Source organism: Clarias gariepinus, chromosome 2 (genome assembly GCF_024256425.1).
Source record: "Clarias gariepinus isolate MV-2021 ecotype Netherlands chromosome 2, CGAR_prim_01v2, whole genome shotgun sequence".
NCBI lineage: Eukaryota > Metazoa > Chordata > Actinopteri > Siluriformes > Clariidae > Clarias > Clarias gariepinus.
Window position 1 is genome coordinate 47,275,718 of NC_071101.1, and position 27,695 is coordinate 47,303,412.

At 41.5% G+C, this 27,695-nt stretch overlaps 1 protein-coding gene across 2 annotated transcripts in view; it reads right to left on the minus strand.

Annotated features, from left to right (window-relative positions):
• Positions 1 to 1,966: 1,966 nt before the first annotated feature.
• Positions 1,967 to 27,695, minus strand: part of med23 (mediator complex subunit 23) — a 34,394-nt gene continuing 8,665 nt past the window's right edge. For both annotated transcript variants that reach the window (XM_053491028.1, XM_053491027.1), the window contains 19 exons: positions 23,771 to 23,971; positions 23,400 to 23,543; positions 22,454 to 22,599; positions 21,697 to 21,942; positions 17,453 to 17,595; positions 17,088 to 17,262; positions 16,754 to 16,917; positions 16,538 to 16,662; positions 15,711 to 15,916; positions 14,194 to 14,374; positions 13,318 to 13,488; positions 10,935 to 11,151; positions 10,528 to 10,764; positions 9,885 to 10,050; positions 9,614 to 9,686; positions 7,153 to 7,367; positions 4,905 to 5,025; positions 4,255 to 4,386; positions 1,967 to 3,268 (listed from right to left, as the gene is read on the minus strand). In XM_053491028.1, the coding sequence (XP_053347003.1) occupies positions 3,077 to 3,268; positions 4,255 to 4,386; positions 4,905 to 5,025; positions 7,153 to 7,367; positions 9,614 to 9,686; positions 9,885 to 10,050; positions 10,528 to 10,764; positions 10,935 to 11,151; positions 13,318 to 13,488; positions 14,194 to 14,374; positions 15,711 to 15,916; positions 16,538 to 16,662; positions 16,754 to 16,917; positions 17,088 to 17,262; positions 17,453 to 17,595; positions 21,697 to 21,942; positions 22,454 to 22,599; positions 23,400 to 23,543; positions 23,771 to 23,971 (3,255 nt within the window). In that variant the 3' untranslated portion in view covers positions 1,967 to 3,076. The remainder of the gene's footprint in view (positions 3,269 to 4,254; positions 4,387 to 4,904; positions 5,026 to 7,152; positions 7,368 to 9,613; positions 9,687 to 9,884; positions 10,051 to 10,527; positions 10,765 to 10,934; positions 11,152 to 13,317; positions 13,489 to 14,193; positions 14,375 to 15,710; positions 15,917 to 16,537; positions 16,663 to 16,753; positions 16,918 to 17,087; positions 17,263 to 17,452; positions 17,596 to 21,696; positions 21,943 to 22,453; positions 22,600 to 23,399; positions 23,544 to 23,770; positions 23,972 to 27,695) is intronic.

Genomic DNA, 27,695 nt, shown 5'->3' on the forward strand with positions numbered 1-27,695 from the left:
ACAAGTTGTCAATTTTTTAAAGAAATATTACTTAATCCATGATTGATGCACTGATCCCCTTCGTCAGATCGCTACTCTTCCACAGACTAGTACTGTAACTCACACTGGCGTTACTAAGGATGAAGGGACGAGAATTTAAATCCATCAGTGACCGTACTGGTTTTACTAACCATTACTGCCAGCAGCCGGGAATGGAACTGAATCCGTAAAAAAAAAAAAAGATTTTCCCCATCCAGGAGAGAAACAGGAACTCAGCGGACACAAGTTCTCATCTCAGAGTGGACCCTTGCGCTGTCTGGAACAGATAAGAATTCCCAAATGTCCTACGATGACTCAGTAGCATGCTTTGGCCAATAACGGTGCGTTTCCCGTCAGATCGGTTGTACTACTCGAGTTTCCGCCCTGGACCTTATCAGACTGTGGGGACTATGTGGCCGGGAGTTAATTGCCCGTCGTTCAGGGCTCTCTGGTCAGACAGAAACGTCAGTGCAGCTTTTATTGATGGTGAGAATTACACGGTCTGACTGCAGGTCATCAGAGGATTTACAGCCTGCTGCGCTCTTATAATGGTCTCCTTCAGAGTGACACGTCGAGCTTTGGGTGAGCTCACGACGTTGACATTTTTAAAAGCCGTTACTGGAAGACGGTGTTTGGGGTTTTCAAATAAAGACCCTCACTGATATTGTCGTTAGCAGAGTCAGAGTAACATTTTTGTTGAATTAATGGTGTGGAACTAAACAACTGGAAAATGCGCCAACCCTCAGACACTGTAACACTGTTTAAGTTCTGCACGACTACTGTGTGGTTTTTTTTAAGGCTTTAAAAAAAAAAAAAACAGAAGAGAATAAACTATCCAGGACACATTTATTAACTGCTGCAGAAATGGTTCCTCCTGAGGTTCCTCACTCCTTACATACTTTTAAACAAAAAACCCACTACTGCAAAAAGCTGTTTTGTTATAATTTGGACCTGATGCTCATAAACTGCACTTCTGCATAAAAATACAAACAAATTCCTCAAGTAAATATCAAATCTGAGCTAAGAGTACCAATAGAGCTGGGATTAAAGGGAGCTGGTCTGAGATTCTTCAACCACTCAGTGCAAGGCAAAGTATTTCTTGTTTTTCGAGCATTATCTTTGCAGCCAAGCCACTTTTTCCGCATGAGGCATTACATGAGTTAAGACTCCATGTAATTTCTGACAAACTGTATCCCCAGGTCACACTGGAACAAATTCTGTCGTGTAGATCGAACAGGAAAATGTGTCTGATTTAAATCAGCATTGATCCAACATGTTTAGGTCAATATCGACCCTGATGCTGGCGCTCTGTGGACAAATGATCGACTGAACCCTTCAGCTTCTGTAACCCTTTCTTTGATTTGTTCTAGTCGGCAACTTTTGGCAGATCTTAAAAGAAATGAGCTTTAGTTCAAGGCATTAGTGTGTTTCCCATGTTACTTGACATCAAATAGCAAAAGGATTGATTTTTAACTCTGTAGAGTAAATTCCACCAATTAAAGGGTTAACGCTAGGTCTAAAACTGCAGGAAGTGTAGTATGTCTAGTACATACAGTATGTGGAAAACATCACGTCAACCCGACCTTGATTATAAAACCGACCTGTTTCCATTCAGATCTAAATTAAAATATGACTCAGACCCTACCCAGTGGAAAGGAAGTCCATAAAGACAAAAGGTTAATGTCTCAGACACCTTCTTAGAATGTCACCATCTTTACCTCAAAATGTAAAACCCAATGTACATAACTCTTTCAGTTTATATACGATTATGTTGGAAACATTTGATAAATTTGTAATCCTACAATTTAGAGTGTAATACTATGACTTAAGAGTTTGCCTTCATAAGCTGAAAGAGGAACCAGCTTTCTCTATAGCACTTGATTTATTCCTGGAAAATGATTTTTTTTTGTCAATAAAGAGAGAAAGAAAACACTCTACAGTCATCCTGTTTACAAATGAAAAATGTTCTGTATTGTAAAAAAATAACAAAAAAAGGCAGCATTGTCTATAGCAACATCCATCTATGTTTAAACACCACATGATCTAGGTTTTAGTCCATGCACAGGTTTTACTTTAGCTCACCCAGAAAATGCTAATCACATAAACATGTTGCCTGTGGCTGACTTCATTGTTATAATGAAATGTTTTTTTTAAGGAAGTGAAATTTTCTCCACAGCGAGATCGATAACAATCTGGCGAGTTTCCAAAAAACTTCTTGCATCCATGAGTTAAAGAATAAGTTCGCTTTGCTTGTGAAGTTGAAACTTGCTTCATGCGGATGACTCGAATTCAATCTGCCGTTTGCTGCATAAATTCCACTTCCCTTTGGTTTTTACACAGCGCTAAGAACGCTCGTAAATTCGGATTCCTCGTAAATTTCCAGCCAGATTAGAGATTTATCTGTTTCTTGACTTCCTCTTTCAGGTCATCTGTAAATCTTCTGAAATCTTTCTGCTGGAAATTGTTAAGGCTTAGCCAGCGAACACGGACCTTCTGATGAAGAGTCATGGGGCAGAGGAAAGGAGTGATGTTAGGGGTTTTTTTTGATAGAGAGATAAAGAAACAGTAGAAGGTCAAACAGAAAAAAAGAAGAACAAAAGAATGTTGAAGCTAAATGAAAACCCAGGAGAAACGCCTTGACTGCCAACCTTACCTTAGCAAGTGACGAGGAAAAGGTCACATGTATTTTGCCTCTGGTAGATTTTAATGACCGCTCCTGTTGTAACCTTTAAAGTAACCTAACCTACAATACGCTTTACCATTTACACCCACATTTGCTTGAAATGCCCTACTTTTGTTCTCCAATTAGATTTCACAATGACAGTAACAAGGACATACTGGCACCTTCAATGACATAATAGGGTGAAACCTCAGGTCCACAATATAATGTTGGCAAGTCTGGCAAAGACAAAAAGGAAAAAAGGTCAATGATAAAAACAAAAATAGATGTGAGGGTCATTGGGGAGAGCACAGAGAGGTGATACGATGCCACCGTGGAACCTTTTTAATGGATGGTTTTACAGTAGATTAAGCGGGAATAATATGATGTAATAGCGGATCACTGCGAAACTGAGAGAGGGATGCTAGATGGTCCAGGTCCGGTTTGAGGGGCAGGGGAAGACACTGTGGTGGGCTGAGAGGCAGATGTCGCCGTGACGACAGCAGGAGCAGGCTCCATTTTGCTGATGTGTGTGATGAAGCGGAGGCGAAGCTTCATGGCTGGCCTCAATGTGCAGATGATCTTCTCCACCTGGGGGAAAAAAGGGATGGGAATTTAAAAAATCTTAGCGTGCAGTATTTAAGAAAAGAATTAGATTTACATTTAGGCATTTGGCAGATGCTCCTATCCAGAGCAACTTACAAAAAAGGGCGATTAGCAATGTATTGGACTTTATCTACTATGGCAAGTAAGGGAGCAATAATTAAACTGGAGAGATGGATGATGGGGTCACTGGAGGTCTCCCAGTGAGAAGAGAAATGTATGTCACAAGGTTAGTGTGGAACAAACTAAGGAATAGGTGTTGGTTGGAAAGATGGAAACAGGTAACTGTGGAGCAAAAAGAGGGATGGACTTCAGGGAAAAGATTGAATCTTTTGAGGGAAAGATTTTTTTAAACAGGTAGAAGTATGGTAGAGGGTTACTGAAACAGAGAAAGGAATGGTAGGAGGTCACTGGGAAACAGATACTGGGAAGATTGGAGATCACTGGGGACAGGTTCAGATCACTGGGGAACATACAGAAGAAGGGTTGGAGATCACTGGGAAACATACAGAGGATGGTTGGAGGTCACTGGGGAACAGTTAGAGGCATGTAAAAGGTCACTGGGGAACAGACAGAAGAAGGGTGGGAGGTCACTGGGGAACAGACAGAAGAAGGGTGGGAGGTCACTGGGGAACAGACAGGAGGAGGGTGGGAGGCCACTGGGGAACAGCCAGGAGGAGGGTGGGAGGCCACTGGGGAACAGCCAGGAGGAGGGTGGGAGGCCACTGGGGAACAGCCAGGAGGAGGGTTGGAGGTCACTGGGGAACAGACAGGAGGAGGGTTGGAGGTCACTGGGGAACAGATTGAGGGAAGTTTGGAGGCCACTGGGGAACAGCCAGGAGGAGGGTTAGAGGTCACTGGGGAACAGACAGAGGGAGGGTTGGAGGCCACTGGGGAACAGCCAGGAGGAAGGTTGGAGGCCACTGGGGAACAGACAGAGCTATAGTACTGACACTGGACATCAGTGTGTATACCTGGTCCTTGACGCTGTCTCCGGTGAACATGTACTTAATGTGGTACAGGAAGTCACAGATGGGGTCCATGTACGCCAGGTGCTTGCTTTGGTGATCCACGGCCTGCAGCATCTCATAGAAGGCCACCCCGATCTGAGGACGCATGAATGCATGTGTGAGGTTATATAAGAGACTCAGATCATACTGAACATGCATGAGTGTGTATGCAAAATAATGTGCTACAGCTAATGTCATATGTCCGGGGAACTGGAGCAGAAGCTGTTTATATAAATAGAATGGTTGAGAGGAAAAACACAAACACATCTAAATGCATGTGTGTGTGTGTGTGTGTGTGAGGGAGGGAGAAAAATGTGAATGTTATCACTGGGGAAAAACATTTCTGTTTAATAAAAATCATAGATGCTGAATGGGTGGAATTTAAAAGAGAAAGATTAATCTAATAATCGTAGCTTATATACACACAATACAGGCGAGTGAAGGTTAAAAACGAGGCACGAATCCTGTACTGATGTTGCTTTCTCAGCTGAAGCTGCTGAGCTGCCGTAACAGAAAACAAGCCACGGATAAAAAGAGCTCGATCAAAGAAACCCTGGAAAGTCAGGAAAGCGTGTAACTGGAACAGGATTACAACTAAGTGAATGTGTGTGAACCTCGAGCATGCAGCGTGTCCTCTCCTGCTGGAAGCGCTGTAGAAAAGGCCCGACCAGGTGATAGATGTAGAGCAGCTGGAATTCGGTTTTCACCAATGGCTTCAAGACCTCCGACAGGAACCTGCAACGTTACAAGCACAGAGACTCACCATCTTATATCCCAACCCTGTGAAAACTCTGGCCAACAATTACAAGTTTGAATCTCAGTGGCTGTCAGGAGAGCATAACTGGTGTGAGTGATGGTCCTAGAAGTGATGCCAGCCAATCAAAGTCTAACATGTAGTACTCTTCTTCAATGGTACTTGGTATCACAAACTTCGGCGGTTCCTGAGTATGTATGAAAGGGTTTAAAAAGTGGCAAAGATCTAAAAAACTAAATTATGATTAAACATTTTTTTTTGGTTGCTTTGATTTTATTTGCAGGAATATATACAGAGCAGAACCTCAGGATATGGATTGAATTCATTTAAAGGTGAAAATTTGTATTGTGATATATAAGAAATAAAGTAAATGCAGATAATCGGGTCCAGCCATCCAAAAATAATACCAGCTAGACGTGCCTGTGGAATTTAATTGCCTGTTTTAGCAAATGTACAGCGCCATCAGTTCAATGTTGTAATATACTAACATTTTTCGTGTTACCGTGAAGTGCGCGGAATGAAAGTGACATCGCGTTTATTAAGTAGATTTCAACTGCGCGCTCATAAGCGCGTTCTAAAAAAAAAAAAAAAATTTACAGCGCCACCCGTTAAATTGTAAGATGAACTTATAATTTTCAACGTTCATTTTTAAATAATACAATGACATTTTCTATTTAGATTAATTAATTAAAGTAGTCTATCTTCACTTCTTGTGGGCCGATTGCGATGAAACAAAGCCTGTATGTTACCTCAAGCTTGGCCAAATACACCTGCGGCAACCCCATTAAAATTCGTTTAGTAGTTTTTGCGTGATGCGGGCACAAACAAACATCCTGATGTGTTCAATTACTTATCTTACGTCACCTTGAAAAAAAAAAAAATCTGCAAAGAAATTCAAATGTACGGATATGTTTCGTACAGTTTAGAAGTTCATTAAATGTATAGAAGGTATTAAAAAACAATGCACGTGGCTTTTAAATGTATACTTAAGGCAATGTTACTATTTTGGGCTGACTCTTTCCAAAGAGCTTTCTGACTTAAAGGGGAAAAAAAAAAAAGCATAAACCCGCTTCGCTCGGTTTTCCACTGACACAAACAAGTTTTGAACGGCTCCTGTCTGTATGCCGGCTCAAAATTCTTAAGAAAATAATAAAAATTCATGAGGGAGGGCACTCGTTTGCTGAGGTTCCGCTAATTCAGCGAAAATTGTCAAACCATGAAAAAATTGTGTCACCGAATATGGGACTAATCATGTTCAGTACTGACCTTTACAATGCTGATATCTTGTAATATACAAATGAGCCTACAATCTGCAAATGTGCACTTCTAGTTTTCTTGAATTTTTTCCCCTTTACTATATGTAAGTGTGACACGTCACGCGTGCTTCAGCATTTCTTAATATACTGCAAGACATTTGTGTGTGTGTGTGTGTGTGTGTGTGTGTGACAGAGTTTTCACTTGAAGGTTAAACAAAAAGCAAAAAACTCTGTAAACTATTCAAGAACTTTACTGTATGTTTAAGTGTGTATGTGTGTGTGTGTGTGTGTGTGTGTGTGTGTGTGTGTCCTTCTTGTGAGCATTGCCAGAAAATATATGCCTTAACAAAGGCATTAAAGCATGTCTGCTGTGCCTGATGACCTTTGTCTCACTACCTCGCTCAAACACACACACACGCACACACACATCACTGGTGACAGTGGAGGTCAGTAGTCTGGATATTACAGTCATATTTGGGCAGCTCTGGCAGACGAAACATAAAACAAAATAAGAATAACACTCCGTTAGGAGCGCACACACACACACACACACACACACGCAATGTCTAAACAAAGCCAAAGCAAAACATAAGTCAGTGAAAAGGTCAGTGGAAATAACACTGGAGAACGCTAACACTATTTGCCGTCTACTGAGCGACTACTAGCTGCTGCAGATAATTTATTACTGCAGTTATTATCCACTTCAATGTCTTTTGATCTGAATAAAAAAGAAACCTTCCTAAATAAAATAAGAGTGCATCAAAAGTCTTAAAAGCAGTAAAATCCTTAATCTGCTTGAATCCCAAGTCTGTTCTAGCGTTTATCCCTTTTCTCGGTTCCTTTAGAACTTACTTGGGAATGAGAGAAAGCTGCCCGATGCTGGAGTGATGCCACACGGCGTGCGCTAACGCTAGCACGTAGCTGCAGTACATCTCCGAGTATGACTGGTGGCATGCCGTGAAGTCCAGCAGCTGGAAGGGATAACCGACCCAGTCCGTGTCCGAGGTTAGCGCAGGGCTGCTAATCACGCTAACAATGCGGTCGTGTAGTACGATCCAGTACGGCTCCTGTGGGAAAGTAAGGGATAAATCATCGCAACTTAAACTTCTAAATTTTAGAACCACAATTCCTGAAGAAACACTTCACCGTGTAATGTTGTTTAATATGAACATTTCACATAGTATACAGTACAACATAACTCCGATCACAAAGTTGGGTGTACTTGAGCTTCAGGTAGACCTGAACCTCTGGTATTAAAACTTTAACTTCAAACTTGAGTGTAATTTCCAGTATAAATTAACAGCTGTTTAAGTTATTTTTATTTTTAAGGGTTGGGTCTTCTTGAACAACAGTACAGTAAACTCCGGAGTAATGTATATTAGTATCACAGCTATACTATAACCAGAACTCCAGCTATCCGTTAATGCCTGAGTTTGGTATACGTTACCCTCAGTTTATTCAGACCTAGGAAAATCTGAACTCCCTCTATATTTTAACTTCACTGTCTGGTAAACCTAAAGTATACTTAAACTCTAGCTACACTTTTATATAAGAGTTGTGGACATTTAAATTCAAGCTATACTTTTACGCAAGAGTTGTGCATATTTAATATCTAGCTGTATTTTACCATAGAAGTTGAGTATATTTGAACTCTAGCTATACTTTTACATAAAAGTCGGCTATATTTATACTATCTATATTCTTACAAAAGAATTTTGTGTATTTGATATCTAACTTTTTTAACATAAAAGTTGAGTATATTTGAACTCTAGCTATACTTTTACATAAAAGTCGGCTATATTTATACTATCTATATTCTTACAAAAGAGTTTCGTGTATTTGATATCTAACTTTTTTAACATAAAAGTTGAGTATATTTGAACTCTAGCTATACTTTTACATAAAATTCGGCTATATTTATACTATCTATATTCTTACAAAAGAGTTTCGTGTATTTGATATCTAACTTTTTTAACATAAAAGTTGAGTATATTTGAACTCTAGCTATACTTTTACATAAAAGTTGGCTATATATTATATCTAGCTACATTTTAACAGAAGAGCTGGCTATATTTGATACACGAAACTCTTTTGTTAGAATATAGATAGTATATTTGATATCTAGCTTTTTTAACATAGGAGTTGAGTATATTTAAACTCTAGCTATACTTTAACATAAAAGTTGGCTACATTTTATATCTATCTGTATTTTAACATAAGAGTTGGGTATGTCTAAACTGTAGCTATATTTTCACATACAAGTTGGATACATTTTATATTTAGCTATAGTCGAACATAACAGCTGTGTGTATTTGAGATTTAGCTGTTTTTGAACTGAGCTATACTTCAGCATAACTGTTAGATATACTTTACCTACACTATATTTAACCTTTGCATACAAATTTTTCATAGTTTAGTATATTGGAAACTGAGCTATATTTTAACTTCTTAGCTTGGTATTATTTATTTCTCTTTTCTGCGAATGTTCAGCCATCAGCTCACATTTCTGAATAGATTTATAGTTTTCTTTAAACTTCATTTTAAGTTTTTCTCTGTTGAGCAATAATCCAGAGGTGAACCAGATAACCAGACACAGCAAATCTGTGTGGATGTAGTAAAGGAAAAAAAAAGAACAAAGATTAATGAACTGAGAGAGACGGCCTGTTTTCGTGTTCATTCTCTGGCAGCAGCAGTACGCCCGAACAAATCAGGGGAAAAGTCGAGTAGGCTGTTATTTTTCAAACTTTGCAAGCACAGCTGCCAGAAGCACAGGAGCGCTCGAAGTGATTAATATTTCAGTGAAACGTGATTAATATTGCTGTGACCTATTTGAGTTGGCAGAATGTTTTTTTTTTTTAAACACAATATCCAGTGCGTTAGGAGCTCAGGGCGCTCTGGGAAGGCTTTTAAGTAAGGATTGTAGCTGCTAAAGAATTCCTGCCACATTTGTTGTCTAAATCCAGATCAGGTTGTTGTAATATTAAGTTATTTCTGATTATATGATGTGATGTGCAATAGATTTAAAATATAGCTTTGAGTTATGGCATAACAAACTATGTGTCTTTGATACTAATTGTTTGTTCTTTTTCATCCAAGTAAGAATGATGATGTAACATAACGCGCCAGAATAAACTTATCAATCCTTATCAAAAACATTTGACTCCGATTTCTGTAATGGTTCAACACAAATCATGTGTCAGAAAGATAGAACAACACAAATGAATCAAGGACAGCAGAAAAGCCAGCAAGTCTCAGCGAGGGAGTGAGTGAACTTGGAGGATAAAGTGTGTATGAGGGAGGGAACTGGACGTACGGGTAGAGCGGTGATGATTAGGCCGATCGCGTTCATCCAAGCGGTCACGTTCTCCCGGGGCACGAGTGGCTGACTGTAAGAGAAAGCAAGGACACAATCAAACACTATATAAACAAACATTTCGCCCTCACGCACACTTCTTCAAAATCTAACAGTTACATCAGACTTGGACGCAACCAGAGAGAGAGAGTTCTGTCTGCTAGTTTAAACATTAAAGAGAAATAAAGACCAGCATTAGCAAAGAGTGCCTGCTACAGCCATGACCTCTGACCTCTTGAGCACTACATTTAGCAGCGCGTTTCCCACGTCCTTCCCCGGCACGGCGAGCGCCATAAGCTCCACACAGGTGACGTGAAGCGCGTGTGCCGCAGGGTTTGGGAACTCGTTAAACCTCCAGTCACAGTTGGGGAAAGGGCCTGGAGATTTTCCTGCCATCGGTGATGCATGTTAAGGAAAAACAACACCGTGTATTATAGTGTTCAATCCATTAACATTAAAAATCTTTTTATTATTCTTTAAGACTATTTCTATCTGTTTAACCATCTATACGTCTGTTCAAGCCTTGCTATCTGTCTGTCTAGACTTTCTTACTGGTCTGCATGTCGATTCACTAGTCTACGTCCTTGGCCTTGCTACCTGGCCTGTCTGTTGGTTCTGTCTCCTCTCACGTCTTATCTTTTTGTCCCAATAATAAACAGTACTTTCTGTTTATTCATCTTACTGTTTATCCTTGCTTTTTTGGTGTTCTTCTTCTAGCCCGTCTGTTTATCCATCCATTGCTCTAGCCTTGATCTGTCTAAAATTCCTCTAAACCCTCTCAACTCTGACTCGGATTAGGAGGACATCCATTGCTACACAGCGGAAATACGTACAGCATGTTTGGAAAAACTTTCAAAAAACGAAATGAAGGATATTTTCTACAAGGCGCCCGATGAGTTTGCAGTAGTAGGTGTCGTCCGGGACCCAGATGTTATCCTCGCGTGGATTCATGCCGAACTTGAGGTAGGTCTCGCTTAGGCACCATCCGGGAGTACGGTTATCCTTCAGAGAGCTCATGATGGCGTGGACCAGCTTGCGTTTAAGATTGGTGCGGTCACGTAGGTGCCTTTCATAGTAGTGCAAGGTGTTGTAGAGGTACGTCACTGGCCGATCTGTCAAAACAACAATAAGGTAGGAGGTTTGAAGAAAACAGGACAGAGAAAACTAGTCTTGACCAAGCCTACATCAACATATAAAGCACCCCCAGCCCATCCCCAAAAAAACAACCAACAACAGATCTTTATCATGCAAAGACAAATCAATCCTTTTCAATCCCCCTTACCATGGAATTTGTACAATCCCCCTAAGTGGTCCAAAAGAGTTTCCAAGGACTTGGAAACTGGCAGCAGCTCCAGGAAGCGGTGGATTACAATGTCAAAGACGGGCAGGAAGCGCAAACACACATTGCCGAAGTAGATAGGCAGATACTGTGACTGGAGCTGCATGGGAGGGTTCACTTGTTCCGCCAGACCCTCAAAGTACAGTTTCTCTGGGTACTTCTGCATATGGAGAAGAAGAAGAAGAAGAAGAAGAGAGAAACTGTCGTTAGAGCCCGTGGCTTCCTACATCACTTCCATCAATTCATGATTTCTTGCATCGATTCCAGCATAGAATGAATAGGATACCTCTTGAAGATGCCAAGATCCTCTCAAAGCTATCAATAATGAAGCAAATATTTATTTTAAATCTTTAAAATGTTTCCACAGCAAGCTTTTTCATTTATCTTAAAAAACAATACCCAAGTAAAGGGGTGTGTTTCATAATTTCATGGGCAAACAGCCAGATCCGGTACTGCTATTATAGGGGTCAGGGTAAGGGGTCAGGATGTGTCATTATAATTGAATTCTCCCTCTTTAACATTTGCCACAGTTACACAAGAACGCAGGAGAGGGCAAACACTGCAACTTTCTAAATGCCAGCATGAAAGACAGGGCAGCAGGTACAGCCTGTTCAATCCCATTTAAGGAAAAGGAGAGAGAAAGAGAGAGAAAGGGAGAATTAATTCATTTGCCGTTATCTCTATGCTGGACGCAATCTGAATAATAATGAGTGAAAAGCTTTCTGTTCCAAAGTATCATTCATTCAGTTGAGAAAATGAATGCAGCAAGTCAAAAGAGAATTATTAATACATTCATCAAACGCAAACATCCTCAAGCACTTTTCTGCAGTGACAGACACTTGAGCTGTTAAAGGGCACAAAAAGATGCTGATGATGAATGCAAGCTAGAGGAAGTCTGGTTGCATCAGATAAAATGGTTATTGCTACATGCATCTCAAACTTGTAAATGGTGTGTGGAGCACAATCACAAATTTGGGTAAAGCGACCTTGTGGTAAAACCTGTCCTTGGTGTGTTGGTTGAAGCAACCTTGTGGTAGATCCTTTGATTTATGTACTGGGTGAAGCCACATTGTGGAAGTATCCATTTTTGGTGTATTGTGTAATGTTACTTTATGATAGATATATTTGGTATGTTGGGTAAGGGCAACGTGTAGTGTTCGTATTTCTTCTTCTAGCTGGCCAATGTCACCTTATAGTAGAGCTCATATTTAATGTGTTATAAAAGGACAATATGTGTAGTGTTTATAATTTGGTGTGTTGGGTAAAGTCACTGGGTAGTAGCCTTACTATTTAATGCATTAGGGAAGGTCACCCTGTAGTACTATTCATATTTGGTGTTTTATGAAGTCACACTGTGGTAGCATTCGTGTTTGGTCTTTGGTAAGGTCACCTTGTGGAAGTAATCGTATTTGTGTTTGCAAGGTCACCTTGTGGTAGAACTTGCATTTGTTGTGTTGGGTAAGGTCAGCATATGGTAGTATTCGTATTTGGTGTTGGTTTAGGTCAGCTTGTAAAAGTATTTTGTAGCTGATGTGTTGGATAAAGTCACCCTGGATTAAGTATTTATATTCGGTAGTATTGATCACAGTGTGGTAGTATTTTATATTGTGTGTATTGGTAGGGTCACTGTGTGGTAGTATTTGTACTTGGTGTGTTGGGTAAGAGCACCTCGTGGTAGAACTTATTCTGTTGGGTAAGGTCACCTTGTGGGAGTATTTTGTACTTTGTGTGTTGAGTAAGGTCACCTTTTTGGAGTATTTTATACTTGGTATGTTGGGTAAGGTCACCTTTTTGGAGTATTTTATACTTGGTATGTTGGGTAAGGTCACCTTTTTGGAGTATTTTATACTTGGTATGTTGGGTAAGGTCACCTTTGATGTGTTGGGTAAGGTCATCTTGTAGTAAAACTTAACCTGGGGGGGGGGGGGTCTCCTAGGGGTAGAACTTGTACTTGGTGTGATGGGTAAGGTTACCCTTTGGGATTATTTTGTATTTCGTATATTGGGTGAGGTCACCTTGTGGGAGTATTTTGTATTTAGTGTGTTGTGTGAGGTCAGCGTGTGGTAGTATTTGTATCTGGTGTGCTGGAGTGTCACCTGGTAATAGATGTCGAATTCAGTTTTTAAGTAAATTACCCATGTAATGCCATTGATATTATATGTATTATTTAAGGTCCCCCTGTGTATGAACAGCAGTTTGGCATGTTGGGTAAAGTCACCAAATGGTAGACCTTGTATATATGAGGAGTATGTACCTGAAACTGGTGGTGATGCGTTTTGAAGAGGTTCAGTAAGGTAGATAAGCTAGGTAAACTAGGTGAGGTTACCTTGTGGTAGGACATGTGCTTGGTGTGCCAGTCGCTCTGTAGCCAGTGTTCCGGAGCGTTCTCTTTGACAAAGTCGCTGACGCGGTTGCGGAAATCGTTGGGTTTGAGGAGGAGGAGCTGGATGATGAAGTAACACACCTGTGCCTCATTGCCCTCATGACTTCTCATCGCCTACGCATCAGCAAATAATCGGAGTGAATAAAACATAAAAAAACATGTTGAGCTTTAGCAGCACGCTATTTAATATCAAAGGATGGCAAAATAAATCACTCAAATTATCTCTGGTTTACATCCTCGCATCAGTGAAGATTTGCTGTAACGTCAATATCGTTCGTATGTTGCAGATTTTACTAGACCTGGATTGAAAGCTTTATTGATTGCCATTTATAAATAACCATTGATAAACACACTTTTAATACGGCTTCATACAAATCCTGTTTTGTTGCAATTTCCTAAAATAAATAAGCTAAAAAAAATACATATAATAATTGTCTTAATCATTGAACAATCAATAAACTGAGCCTGCTGAGAGCGGGAGAGGCCTTACCGTCAATGGCTGACATTATCGATTGGCTAGCAGCTAATAAAAAGCTGGGTTATTAGAAATGTACAAATATTGACTATCACACGAACACACCGGCCATAAACATGGAGAACAAATTATGTTTATAGATGAGAACATATTATAGCAGGAGCATTCAATAAATCAATTTACATTATAACTCCAGCCTAGGGTTTAGAGCTTTATGGTGTTATTAATGGTTTCGGACAGATGTGAATGTGTGCCAAAAAAAAGAAAAACGTTAAAAGGTTAAGATTTGCATGCAGCAGTTTGATAATAGTTTTCCCCAAACATCCAATTCTAAAGGTCCTCACCAGGCAGAGGATAAGACGGTCCAAAGTGACGATGTTGTACTTCCACACCATGTCGTTCAGGATCTCGATGCACTTGTTCAGCTGCTGCCCGCCCGCCGATGTTGAAAACTCGTACACCAAGAAATCGGCAAACGTGCGTACGTGAGCGACGAGGGCGCGTGCCCCGATTCTCTCCAAAACCCTGTAAAGGACATATACAACGTAAATTTCGATACTTATTCCAAGATGTTTCTTTTGGGTGATGGAAGTTGGAATCTGTGTTTGAAGTTTGGTGTGGTCAGGTTGTACATTAAAGTGAGATCAGGTCTTGGGCGGTAACCCCCTTCAAGTGAGGGCGAGGCGTCCCACGTGTCGAATGCTAACAGGAACAACTGCAGTTGGATCCTCGACTGTGATCCTCAATCACTGACGTTAAAACGTTTGCAACGTTCAGATGTTTTATTGTGGCTAAGAGTCTCATTAAGCAGGGTTTTGGAAGCTCTAAAATTGGAGAATTTGGATGAACACGCAGGAACGTTGTTTTTCCGTCATGTACGTAAACGGGTCCCGAGAGCCTTGTGACTGAGAAAACAATCGGGTATTCGAGGACAGAAAATAGACGTCAGGAGATGTAGCCAGTCATGCATGAAATGAGGCAGTCAGAGGGGCGCTTCGCTCATGAATAATGAATAATGATGAATAACAACAGTAACAATAGTAATGAACATCTCATTTATCCTTGCTGCTTCGCCGAAAATCCCTCAGGAGCAAAGGACTCACGCATCAGTTCAGTTTGAACAATGATTTTCTTTTTTGTTTTTTTCTGCTATATCAGTAAATACGATCGTTCTTTAATGATGTGGAAACCTCTAGCTTCAAGATCATTATGAAATCTCTTTTTGCACCCTGACAGGTCCGGGGAACACACTTTATTTCTGGTGCTTTAAACACCAAAGATGTTTCGGTTTTCAAGTGAGACGCCTTGTTTATCTTTACCGCCCTCTTCTTTCTTTCTGTAGATTAAGTAGCCTTCTCAGGATATTCCCATCCTTTCATCCATCTTCGCGCTCCAAACACTAGCCGCGTTGTCAGTGAGAGATCGTGATCTGGAGTCATGAGAAGACGCCGCCGGGGTCTCAACACAAAACGACTTTGTGGAGCGAGCCGCAGCTGCGGGCTTACAACAAACACAGCGTTTCAAGATCAACTGAGTCGGTACAAAAGTGTCCTTGATAAATAATACCGGAGGAAAAACATGGACGTGTGGTTAAAGATTACCGCCGTGAAGTGATTTTGATTATGATGTTCCTAATAATTAGACACGGCCTGTAAAACAAGTCTGTTCCTGTCATCGCTTATGTTAAGCAGCAGTAAAGAGTCATTCCCTCTCCAGATTTTTGTTACTGAGAAACCGCAACTTGTAAAAGGTATTGGGACATCCTTAAATCGTGAGCACTGACATCATCACAGGATGACGTCCCTGCTGAGAGACAATTTAAAAAAAAAAAAAAAACACATAAGTAAAACTGTTGGCTGACCTGAAGCCGATCTGGTTTATGTGGTCGGTTTCTAGAAGCATCTTCCAGAGCAGGCAGAGGAACAGCGGCGGAGAGCCTTGCATGGAGAAGTGAGTGATGATGTCATTCTCGTTGGTCATGGACTTCCACTTCCTGTACTCCTCCTCGACGTTCTTCTTCAGGTTGAAGCGGCTCTCCTGAGGAACGGTGCTCTGCTTAAAGAACGCCTGCAGGAAGGAAGGAGACGACAACTGTTGAAAATGCTCGACGACTTCTGTTGCGTCGAGAACACGCGGTAGAGGAACGGGCCAGACGTCAAACCGATGCTTCCTCGAAGGCGTACTTTAAAGAGGACAGATATAACTGCGCGAAAATGTTGCAACGGAAATAAGTGTCGTGTCTCCCTACAGAGCGCTGCTGCGTCTGACACACCACACAGATGGAGTGGTACCGAATAAAACAAGAAACAAAACAAGGACAAAACAGATTTCTGACATTCTGGGGTGGTGACTAACAGAGCATACGGATACGTTACTGAAAACTACGATCACACTCTTTCTTTCTCTCTTTTTGTTGCCTTTTCTATACGTATCTTACAGTATAACAAACCATCTTTCCAATCACAAGCACAAACACATTATTTGGATTTTACATTCTAAACAGGTTCTAGATATCCGTCAGCCTGGCTTTATAGGAAATCAAAGAGACACTTCCAGGTTAGGAACCAGTGGTGAAACGTATTTCAGTTACAGAGGTGTGAGATATCTGCACTTCTAAAGTACTCTAAAACCCAACTTAATTGTCACAGCATCCTGCTTTAACGTTAAAATCGGGTGTCGGTTACTGACCTGCAAAGGAGCGGGGAAGCAGCTGAGTGTGTGTGAGGCCCAGTTGTGAGGTGTGAAGTTCATGATGGTCTGTAGAATGTCCTTACACCACGTTCCCTGGATCGAGTCAGAGCCCGTGAAGAAATCTGGAGCCATAAGACAGAGGAGAACCACACGTCATACAGAGTTCACCCTAATATGTGTGCATGTATCAAATCACTGTGTATGAGGGGGTACCGGTGATGTGTGTGGCGCGGGCGAGGGTGAGGATGAGCGCTCGGTTCAGCTCCTCCGACTCGGCCGACAGCACCGTCTTCGGGTCGCTGAGGAAGCGCGTGAACTGCGGCTGCACCTCGGAGCTCCCCAGTGCTGTGATTAGCCTCAGAGCAGTACTTTCCACACTAACACACACACACACGTTAATAGCTGGGGTCCAGCATTACCATTGTTTAAAGTTATGACTTGCTCATAATTTATCAATCACTCCATCACTTTACCCACAGACACACTATTATCTCTTTATCCATCAATTTGTCATCCATTCAAACCTACAAAGTGCTCAGGTCCTTACCAGAGGTGCAGCTGGTTCTGGTTGGTCTGTGGAACAGCGGCGAGCGAGTGGAGGTGTGACAGGAGCTGGACACGGTAGTGTGGCTGGATGTGGTGCATCCTGTAACTGAACATCTCCAACAGCGTGTGAAGAATACCCCAAGCGTGGGACTTAAACACATTTGGCAACAGCTGACCTGGATCACGCCAGAGAGAAGAGACAGAAGTGTTTGGTGTTTCCATCAGAGGAATCAGTCCACTAATTAATACGGCTCATTAAGCACAGACCACGCTCTTCTCTCTCTAAGCTACCGTATCGAGTGCATCAATAGCTCTACAAATCAATAACTGAGCAGGCCTTAACCTTGGGTACAAGTGAGGACTTACTGATGAAGCCTTTGATTCCAAGAGACTCGATCTCCATGTAGACCAGCAGGCGGCTGTAGGTCTCCACCAGCGCCGGCGCTAGAGCGATGCTGGACTTGGCGTGGGCCAGCTTTATGACCCGGGTGGCTATACTGTGGATCAGACTAGCACACCGAGACAAGTGAGTCAGTATGAGTGTGCAGGGATGTTGAGCATTCCTCAAAACAAAAATATCACTACCAGTAAAAATACTGTGAGAAACACTGTATTGTCAAAAGTTTTCGCTCGCCTGCCTTCTCACGCATATGAGTAACATCCAATTCTTAATTCGTAAAGTTTAATATGATGTTGGCCCCACCCCCTTCGCAGCTATAACAGCATCAACTCTTCTGGGAAGGCTCTCCACAAGGTTTAGGAGGGTGTTTATGAAAATTTTTGACCATTGTTCCAGAAGACACCGATATTGGATGAGAAGGCCTGGCTTGCAGTCTCCGCTCTAATTCGTCCCAAAGGGGTTGAGGTCAGGACTCTGTGCAGGCCAGTCAAGTTCTTGCGCACCGAACTTGCTGATCCATGTCTTTATGAACTTTGCTTTGTGCACTGGTGCGAGTCATACTGGAACTGGTGTGAGGTTGTGAATTTGGAGGGAGTTAGGCTTGGCCCTTTAGTTCCAGTAAAAATAACTCAATGCTTGAACATACCGAGACAGTTCGGACAATTCTATGCTCCAACTTTGTGGGCGCAGTTTGGGGACGGCCCCTTCCTGTTATAACACGACTGCGCACCAGTGCACAAAGCAAGGTTCATGAGGACTTGACTGGCCTGTAGATAGTCCTGACCTCAACCCGATAGAACACCTTTGGGATGAACAAATCATTTTTGATCAGGCTTGTGCTACACATTAAAAGACAAGAAGACAGGCACTTCACTACTTCAGGTCCTGTACAGTTCTGTACTGGAGTCTTCATCTCCTTTTTCGACAATGTACTTTGATTGCATCCATAATAATTACACAGATCTGATCTCAGTGATGGAACCACAGTGCCTAAGGAGATAGCCAGGAGTCTCGAGGGACTCGCTTTAGAGTCACACTCCTTTCAGAGTCATAACTCATACTTGTATAGACTGACTTGTATAGAGAAGCTCTGAACCGCAAGGTGCAGTGAAACATTCTTTTGTCCTTATCCTGACTTACTTTGTAAATTTATTCATTTTAAACTCTCATCGGTTCTGATGTTAGAATCTTATCACCTTAATGGAACTTTGCATTTTTGTCTTATTTTGGAATAATATTTTGTTATTTTAAGTACAAACATAATCGTTTTGAATTGGTATTTCATAAGTTGCTTATTATTATAACAAAATTGTGTCGTTATTTAGAATTTTTATTTTTTTACTATTTTACTTAGCATCTCAGTATTCCACCTTAATCTTGTTTTCCCAAAGAATCTCACTATTTTCCATATAGCATCCCAAAAATTCCACTTAATATTTTTTGATTTAGATTTTTTGATGATCTGTCTCCTCTTTTTGATGTGGTATCCCATAATTAGTATCTTTTAGTATCTTTTTTTTTCTTTCATTTAGAAACTCAATGTTTCGACTCGCCAACTTGACATTCTGATTCAGTTTCTTGGCCTCCTCACCAGCTTGACATTTCGACTCGCCAACTTGACGTTCTGATTCAGGACCTTGGCCTTCTGACTCACCAGCTTAACATTCTGACTCAGCAACTCCTTGTTTAGATTTAGCATCTGACCATTTGGCTCTCCAGCTTATTGTCTCGAATCACCGGTAGCACATTTAGACTCGCTGCCTCGGTGTTCCGATTCAATCTCTTGGCGTTATGATGTGGTAACTTTTCGTTTTGACCTAGAAACCTGATGTTTCGACTTATTTTGATTTGGCAACTCAACGTTTCAAAACTTTAAAGTTCAACTTTATTGAGAAGAAACAATCCGTTCAGAATTGTTGAGTATTTGCACTTCGTTGTATATCGTTGTTGATTAAGAAAAGTTGTAGCTCAGGCAGCTAAGGCTTTAGGTTGTTGATTTTGAGATCTGAGGATTTGGGTTGGAGCTCTGCTATCGGTGGATTGCCACACCTTATACCACCCAGTCATTGGGCGCAGTGCCGGTCCCAAGCCCGTAAAAAATGGGAGGGTTGCGTCAGGAAGGGCATCCGGAGTAAAACCTGTGTCAAGTATTGTGAGTATGCTAGAAGTCGGAATAATGACAGCACTGCACTTTTATTTCAGGGATTCCCTAGATGTTAAACTGTGGAGCTTGAATGCAGATTGTAATAAATGTCGTCAGATCTGGAAATATAATATAATCAGAGGAAACAACACTATCAATCAAAATAACTTTGCTGCTCAGAATAAAACATTTCACTGAGAAGCGAAAACATTTCCAGTTCTACTTTACATCACACGAGTCCTCGCAGACGAGCGTTTGATTATCTGTCCTCCGGGATGGCAAATTAATTAATTCTACTTAACCGTAAATAAACAGAAGACATGACACTGATTAACATTCATCGTGACTCTCCGCAGTTAGTCATCGTTCTACGGCCGAGCTGACAGCAGGACACACCACTGCCCCACACACACACATGGAATGACTAAGCACAAGTGATTCTCTCATGAACACAAACAAAAACAAAAGCGCAGTGTGTTACGGCGCAGGAGATTCAGTCGACTTCTCCACACCGAGTTCTGGTGTTGCACAACGGCCGATCGAACACCTCCAGGCTTGAAATTAAACACCTTCTGTAGGAGGGAAACGATAGTAAGGACTGAGTGTGGAGAGGTTTTTAGCGTGATGCAGCTACGAGTCTCGGGAGAACAGAAGCTGATTTGCATAACAGGACCTCGTTAAATGAAGAATTATAGAAGACAAGGCCTCGCTCGGGCTGTACGAGTGGTGCGCTGTGTATAGTTAAGCTCACAAAGAATTTAATGTGGGAGAAGCATTTGCATAAATAATGAATCTTGGGAAACTTATGAAACGATCAAAGACTGTTTTTTTTTTGGTTTGCAAATTTGTTAATGTGCAAATTTCCATTACATTTCAGTTTTAGAAGAAAATCCACTAATTCATCATGTTTTAATTCTTATCCTTAAGGCCCTGCTGTAGAAAGAGATGATCACAGAGGGTTTATACTGGACCTACCGTTATAGTGAACTTCACCACCTTATAGCACCAGGGACTGAGATACACTCATGATGTCACCGAGATGAGGACAGGTTCCCTCTCAAGGTTGCTTTCTTTTTTTCCCCCCTGTTTTCTATTTTATTTTCATAATTTTGTCCATCGTTCTGTAAAGCTCCTTTGCTAAAATGACCTTTATTAAAAAGCGTGGTTAAAATACAACTAAATTCAATTATGTGGGGACTCGAAAATCGCGAGCTTGGTGAAGATGTGGTGGGTGGAGCTTGGTGAAGATGTAGTGGGAAGCGGCTTGGTGAAGATGTGGTGGGAAAAGGCTTGGTGAAGATGTGGTGGGAAGGGGCTTGGTGAAGATGTGGTGGGAAGGGGCTTGGTGAAGATGTGGTGGGTGGGGCTTGGTGAAGATGTGGTGAGAAGGGGCTTGATGAAGATGTGGTGGGTGGAGCTTGGTGAAGATGTGGTGGGAAGGGGCTTGGTGAAGATGTGGTGGGAAGGTGCTTGGTGAAGATGTGGTGGGTGGAGCTTGGTGAAGATGTGGTGGGTGGAGCTTGGTGAAGATGTGGTGGGTGGAGCTTGGTGAAGATGTGGTGGGTGGAGCTTGGTGAAGATGTGGTGGGTGGAGCTTGGTGAAGATGTGGTGGGTGGAGCTTGGTGAAGATGTGGTGGGTGGAGCTTGGTGAAGATGTAGTGGGAAGCGGCTTGGTGAAGATGTGGTGGGAAGGGGCTTGGTGAAGATGTGGTGGGTGGGGCTTGGTGAAGATGTGGTGAGAAGGGGCTTGATGAAGATGTGGTGGGTGGAGCTTGGTGAAGATGTGGTGGGAAGGGGCTTGGTGAAGATGTGGTGGGAAGGTGCTTGGTGAAGATGTGGTGGGTGGAGCTTGGTGAAGATGTGGTGGGTGGAGCTTGGTGAAGATGTGGTGGGTGGAGCTTGGTGAAGATGTGGTGGGTGGAGCTTGGTGAAGATGTGGTGGGTGGAGCTTGGTGAAGATGTGGTGGATAGAGCTTGGTTAGGATGATGGGATGGACCATAAAGAAATAAATACCCATTTAAACGTCATGAGGCGTGTAAACCAGAGGTTGGTTTTTACAGCTCACCTCATCTTGGCGTGGACGGTGAGTGAGTCGAGCAGGTTCATGGGTAGCGGCGTTGTGGAGCACGAGGCCATGCAGTTGGTTCCGGGCAGCGCGATGCGCATCGAACCGTTTCCGTAGATGGTCTCCACCAGGACGCCCATGGGCAGCGTGAAGCACTCGGAGTTGGTGGAGTAGGCGTTGCACAGCAGGGCGATCTTGTAGTCGGTCATGGGCAAGCTCTTGTTGCGCAGGCTCTGCTGCAGAAACCTGACGCACGCAAAACACGACAGGGAGGAGTCATCAACCTCACACGAAAAATAACAGGATATCAAAAAATAAAAAAATATATATATATTTTTTAACTACTAACTTTCTGTTTGTCGTTAAATATAAATGTACATTGCACTGAAATGCACACAAATAAATCTTAAAATCCATCAGTCACAGGCACTGGAGCGCTGATACAGCACCACACGCTGGACAGAAAGAGCACTGCATCTTTAATTTCTTTTATCCCCCAAAGACAGATAAAAGACGAAAAAAGGGTCTATCTGTAATAAAAGTCTGACCAGATTGTTCTAAAGATTCAGTACATCACCTGGTTCTAGTGCCTCTGATTAAATTGTAATAAGTAAAAAAAAGTTTTTAAAAAACATGAAATATTTAATCAGATTTATTGAACAGCAAATTAAAAACAACTTTTTCTTGGGGAAAGTTTTGTAATACATCGACACTCCGTACTGTGTGTACGGTGTGTGTGTGTGTGTGTGAGAGTTACTCGTGGTGCAGTTTGAGGGAGTGTGGGATGGGGATCTGCAGTTTGGAGTTGTCATTCTGGGCTTTGCGGTTCAGATGGATCCAGATGCAGGTCATAGCGAAGGAGTGTGTGGACTGCGGCTTGTTGATGTCAGGGACTGGAATACACTGCAACACACACACACACACACACACACACACACACACACACACACACACTTAGAGGACCACTCTTCACTCAGCACTGGGTCAGAACCGAACACACAGACATATCCTCTACGCAGAACCAGATCACTTGCTGTTCAGGTGCAGAACAAAACTGCTTTGAAAGCCGACTGCATTGTTTCATATTGTATCCATAGCCAACTATTGCTATACTGTTTCTCGAGTCCGGCACAGTGTCTCTAGAGCCAGCTGCATCGTTCTCCAGCAGGCCATATTGATTTTAGAGCTAGCTATAGATAGCTGTATTATTTCTAGCTCATTATGTTTTAAAGCTACTTGTATTGGTTCTGGAGTAAGCTATATTGCCTCCAATCCCTACATCAACAGCTACATCGCTCCTAAGCTCACTTTTATTGCTTCTTCGAGACACCTGCATTGTGTCTAGACCATACTACATTGCTTCAGGATTTAGCGATATTGTTTCTAGAGCAAGCTCCAGGTCTATTTTTTTCCCTATTTCTTTTTTTTCTATAGCCAGCAATATTGTTTTTAGCAGAAACAAAGCTTCTGTTTGTCTTTTTTTCCTTTTTTCCATAAAGCCAGCTGTAATGCGACTATACCCAGTTAAATTGTTTCCAGAGCCAACTACTATACTGTACTTCCTAGAATTGAGCACATTGTTGCTGGCGTTGTTTTTCCCCCTCTAGAGCTAGCTACACTGCCTCCGGGAGCTAATGCTTTGTTTCTAGAGTAAGTGTTCCACTTGAATTTAAAAGTCTCTCTCTCTCCTTCTCTTCCCGTACCTCTTTCTCGGGGTAAAGCAGATCAAACAGCTTCATGACGGGGAGGAAGTCGGCCAGCGCGTTCTTCTGGATGCTTCCGGATATGAACTGCAGCAGCACCCACATCAGGTGATCTCGGCCTTTAATGAGCCCACGCCCAGCCAGCTGCCACACAAACAAACAACTTTCAGGCAATGTTAGTTTTTCATGCGCACTCACAACGTGTAACTTTAAAGCTCACAGACAGGTAAAAAACAGAAAAAGAAACCGCACATCTAAACATCCACTAACGCAGCCCGGCCACCGCGGCGAACACAGACACGTCATCCTTCTGCAAGGCGCCATTACTTTTATTCCAACAGAACGTCTGGCCTTATTGAAGCGACTGGTACCTTCTGATGCAGCGAGAGCACCATGTGAGGGAAGCTGGCGAACTGGAACAGGACGAAGAAGATGAGCTGACTGGACAGATGTTGCCACAGCAGCTGGCTAGTGCCGCCGTCGTCGAACTGCTCCTCGGTCTCCGAGCGCTCCATGGCGTACACCACCAGGTCGACCAGCTGCTCCTCCAGCACGGGGCATCGCTGCTTGTGCTACACACACACACACACACGCACGCACGCACGCACACAGAGAGATCGAGAGAGAACCACAGGACAGACACGCTTATGCACAGGCGACAACAACGATCCGAACATGTTGAGAAAAGTTTTTCAGAAACTTTCTAGAATTTTTTTGATCACAGCATAGCCAGCATTTAACACGCTTATATATAAACATTTTTTTATAATATATTCCTTTCACAGATTTGGTCCTAGCTCACACTTTCTCAGACATCCAAAAGCAACCAGAGCAGCAAAAAACGAACGAACCAAAAGAGAAAGAGAGAGAGAGAGAGAGGGGGAAAATAAAAACAAAAACACAGCCACAACACAAGACAGGCACGAGCGCCAAACTGTTCACTGCACACAAGCATGGCATGACGGCTTGCACGGCTGCACACACACGAGCCCTGATCGCAGGGAAAGCTGCAACGTATCGCACCATCTCGACACGGTCTCCAGACACGGAACAGTTCGCTTCCTGAGGGAGTGTGCTGCCCTCTTGTGGCAGCTGTTACAAACAGCAGATTTGCGCCTATTTGGACGGCGTTAGTTTCTGATTGTCTGCCTTTTCAATTCAAACAGGTTTATGAAAAGTCTTTAGTGTCAGTGCTTGTGTTTAATGTTTGGAAACTCTGGGGGTTTCTGAGTAACACAACAGGTTTTATTTTCAGTCTTATAAACTTCAAGACCAGACGCTACTGAAGGTAAGGTTGTGAAGAGTTGCTGTAACGGGAGAAAGAACAACAATAAACACAACTGAGCTTGAGACGAATAAAACGCTTGGAAGACATAGAGCTTTTAAGAGGAAAACAATCATCTTCAGGGAGTGGAAAGTTTGCTGGTCAGTCTGAAAGCAAGTGTATTTCCATCCAAACTCAAATTTTAAATGTTTTACCTAATAAAATATTTTACCCATCGTTTAAACATTCAGCCATTAAAACGTTACATACATTCATTGTCATTTTTTAAGGTAAAAATGTACTTCTTTATGTGCATCACAAACATCTGGGATCATAGGACAAAAAAAAGAAAATAGTTGAAAAACTAAAAAAATATTTTATTACACTAAAACCATCCAAATAGGTGCTTAAGCAGGTCTTTCAAGACTTTGTCGCGTTAGGTAACCTCGCTGACATGCCCGGGTTACACTGCAGCTTCCCCTGCGAGGTGGCATGCATGGACTGGTCACACGGACACTCTAAGGCACACTCACGGCTACTATGGATGTTAACAACTAATTGCTGTTTAGAGTTTTAGCGATTAAAGATGTATTAACCAGATGATGTTTGTTTTGCATAAGATTTTTCTGTAGCTTTCATAAACTATTGACTTGTACGCCACTAGAGGGTGCACTTCCAGTCCAGGCAGTGTGCTGTACCGAAATGTAGTTTTACCTGCATCGTTTCTGAATTAAACAAGTTTTATTTAAGTAGTAGTTATTATTTATTTTTATAAGACAAACCAAAAGATCTGTTCTATTATGGTTTATTATTAATAATTAATTTGACAATATCTTTAACTATTTGAGAAATGTGTAGGCAGGAAATTAGTATTTTATTAGCGGCTTCTTCTGTGTAATTTTTAACAGTGCTTAGAATGATCGGGCTAAATTTCTTAAGAACTGAACCCTTTATTTTTTTTAAACATATGTTTCTCGGACAGGACACGGCTAATTTCTGATGCTGAATTGAAGTAGGTCTCTACCTCGCTGGACGCAAGCAAATTTTTATTATGATCTTTACGTAAGAAATGTAGCCGTCCAAAAAATTTTTTTTTTTATAAAAGGTTTGGTATAATTAAAGTTGGAAATGACTCACTAAGGTGAACCTTGATTGATTGGCCCTAAATTGTACAACTGCTAAATAGTTTAAGTAGAAACTGCATACGTACTTCATGTCTCTTCGAGGATTATTAGTTTGATTTGGCGTTCAAAAACGCTTACACACAACTTTACAAAAAAAACAAAAACAAACAACCAATCTTTCATTAAAAAAAAAAAATACAAATCAACAAATTACATTGTAAAATATTAAGTTCAATCCACCACCTATAAAGTTTTCACCTCAACGCTAGCGCAATTCTAATTCTCAGCTCAGATCTTACTTTTTTGTTTTTGTGTGCTTTTAAAACAGCACTAATCCGAGCACCCACCTTTGTGGGTCAAACGAGAAAAATTCACATAAATGATACCAGAGCAATGACTAGCACACACAGCGGGAAAATTATTTTATAATTTTTTTTGCTATGAAACAGAATCACAGGCAGACATGCGCCGACCAGGGCTTGAAATTAACGTCATCATGATCATTTCATAATCTGGAGTCTCATTAGCAAGGAAGGAACCCTTTTCGATCGAGTGTTTCTTCCCCTAATTTACCATGACAAATGTGTTTGGGAACGGTAATTGGAACTAAACGGATTGCTTCACATTTTTTTTTTGTTGTTGCATTTTTCATATACAGTAAGTCCCCGACTTTCAAGCATTCGAGCTACAGATTTCTGCAGATACGAACAGACCGAATGGTTCTATGAACATTTCATTGATGCAAACAAATTACGGAAGCAGCTCACGTGTGTTGTACAAAAACAGACACTGCAGTGCAACAGATACCGATATAATATTATATACAATATTCTCAGTGTGTAAGTGAATGTATAAAATGTCTAAACTCCAGTAAATGATGGTGAAAAATCCTAATTTTAGAAATCCACAGTTCACAGTCCAATACAGTGGAAAACAGCTCTGAGACAAAATGGCATCCAGGTTTCCCCTCGCGATTTAAAGGCACAGAGACTACACTGTTACATTTCACGGCGAGTTTCATTTCCTTAGGCGCAATTATGTTTTTTGGCCACATAATGGCAGTGTGGGGTAAGCGGACAGAGATTTAGTCAAGTGGATTGGTATGATTTACAGTCAAAGGCATACAAGACTTACTTTGTCAGACTTAGGAACAAATCCAACCTACGGACGTACTTCCGAAACGGAACTCGTTTGTAAGTCGGGGACTTATTATAATTTTGCAGAACTTTATCATAGACTTTGCTGGTCTTCATAGGAATAGATACAGGAATTATCAAAAGTTTAGGATGACTGAAACGATACATTTCTCTGATGTTTAATTTTTTAGGAACAACTTATTGAACAGGTTCCTCAACATGTTCGTAAAACTGAATGCTGAAGTTATCTTTTAAACAGTTTTTCAGGTAGCAGGTAACAGGTATCTAACTATAGAATCATGCATCCGTTTGCAGTGGGGTAACTTTGTAGCATTTAGATACAAGTTTTACCAAGACAAAACAAAACATGTGGCAACTGAAAATTTAAAAGATTTTGCAACTTTTGTTGGTTGCATAAGTATTCAACCCCAACATCCACCTTTCATTGGAGGTAAATACCAGCAATAACATTAAAAGATCTTTTCTAATGTTGTGGACCACATAATACCAACAAAACAGCGCTGACCCATTGAGGCCTGGACTCCACTAGACCTGTGGAGGCATGCTGCGGTATCCTTAACATCCTTTACGTCCTGCAAATTGTGAGGTGGAGCTGTCATCGATCAGACCAGCTTTCCAGCACACCCATCACATGCTTGAATAGATCAACACCTCAAACTTTCTGTCAAGTTCCTCATACTGTTTCTGGACATTGTATTATATAAATGTTATAAACTTGCATTTCAGTGAGTAAAACAATCCCCTACCAACC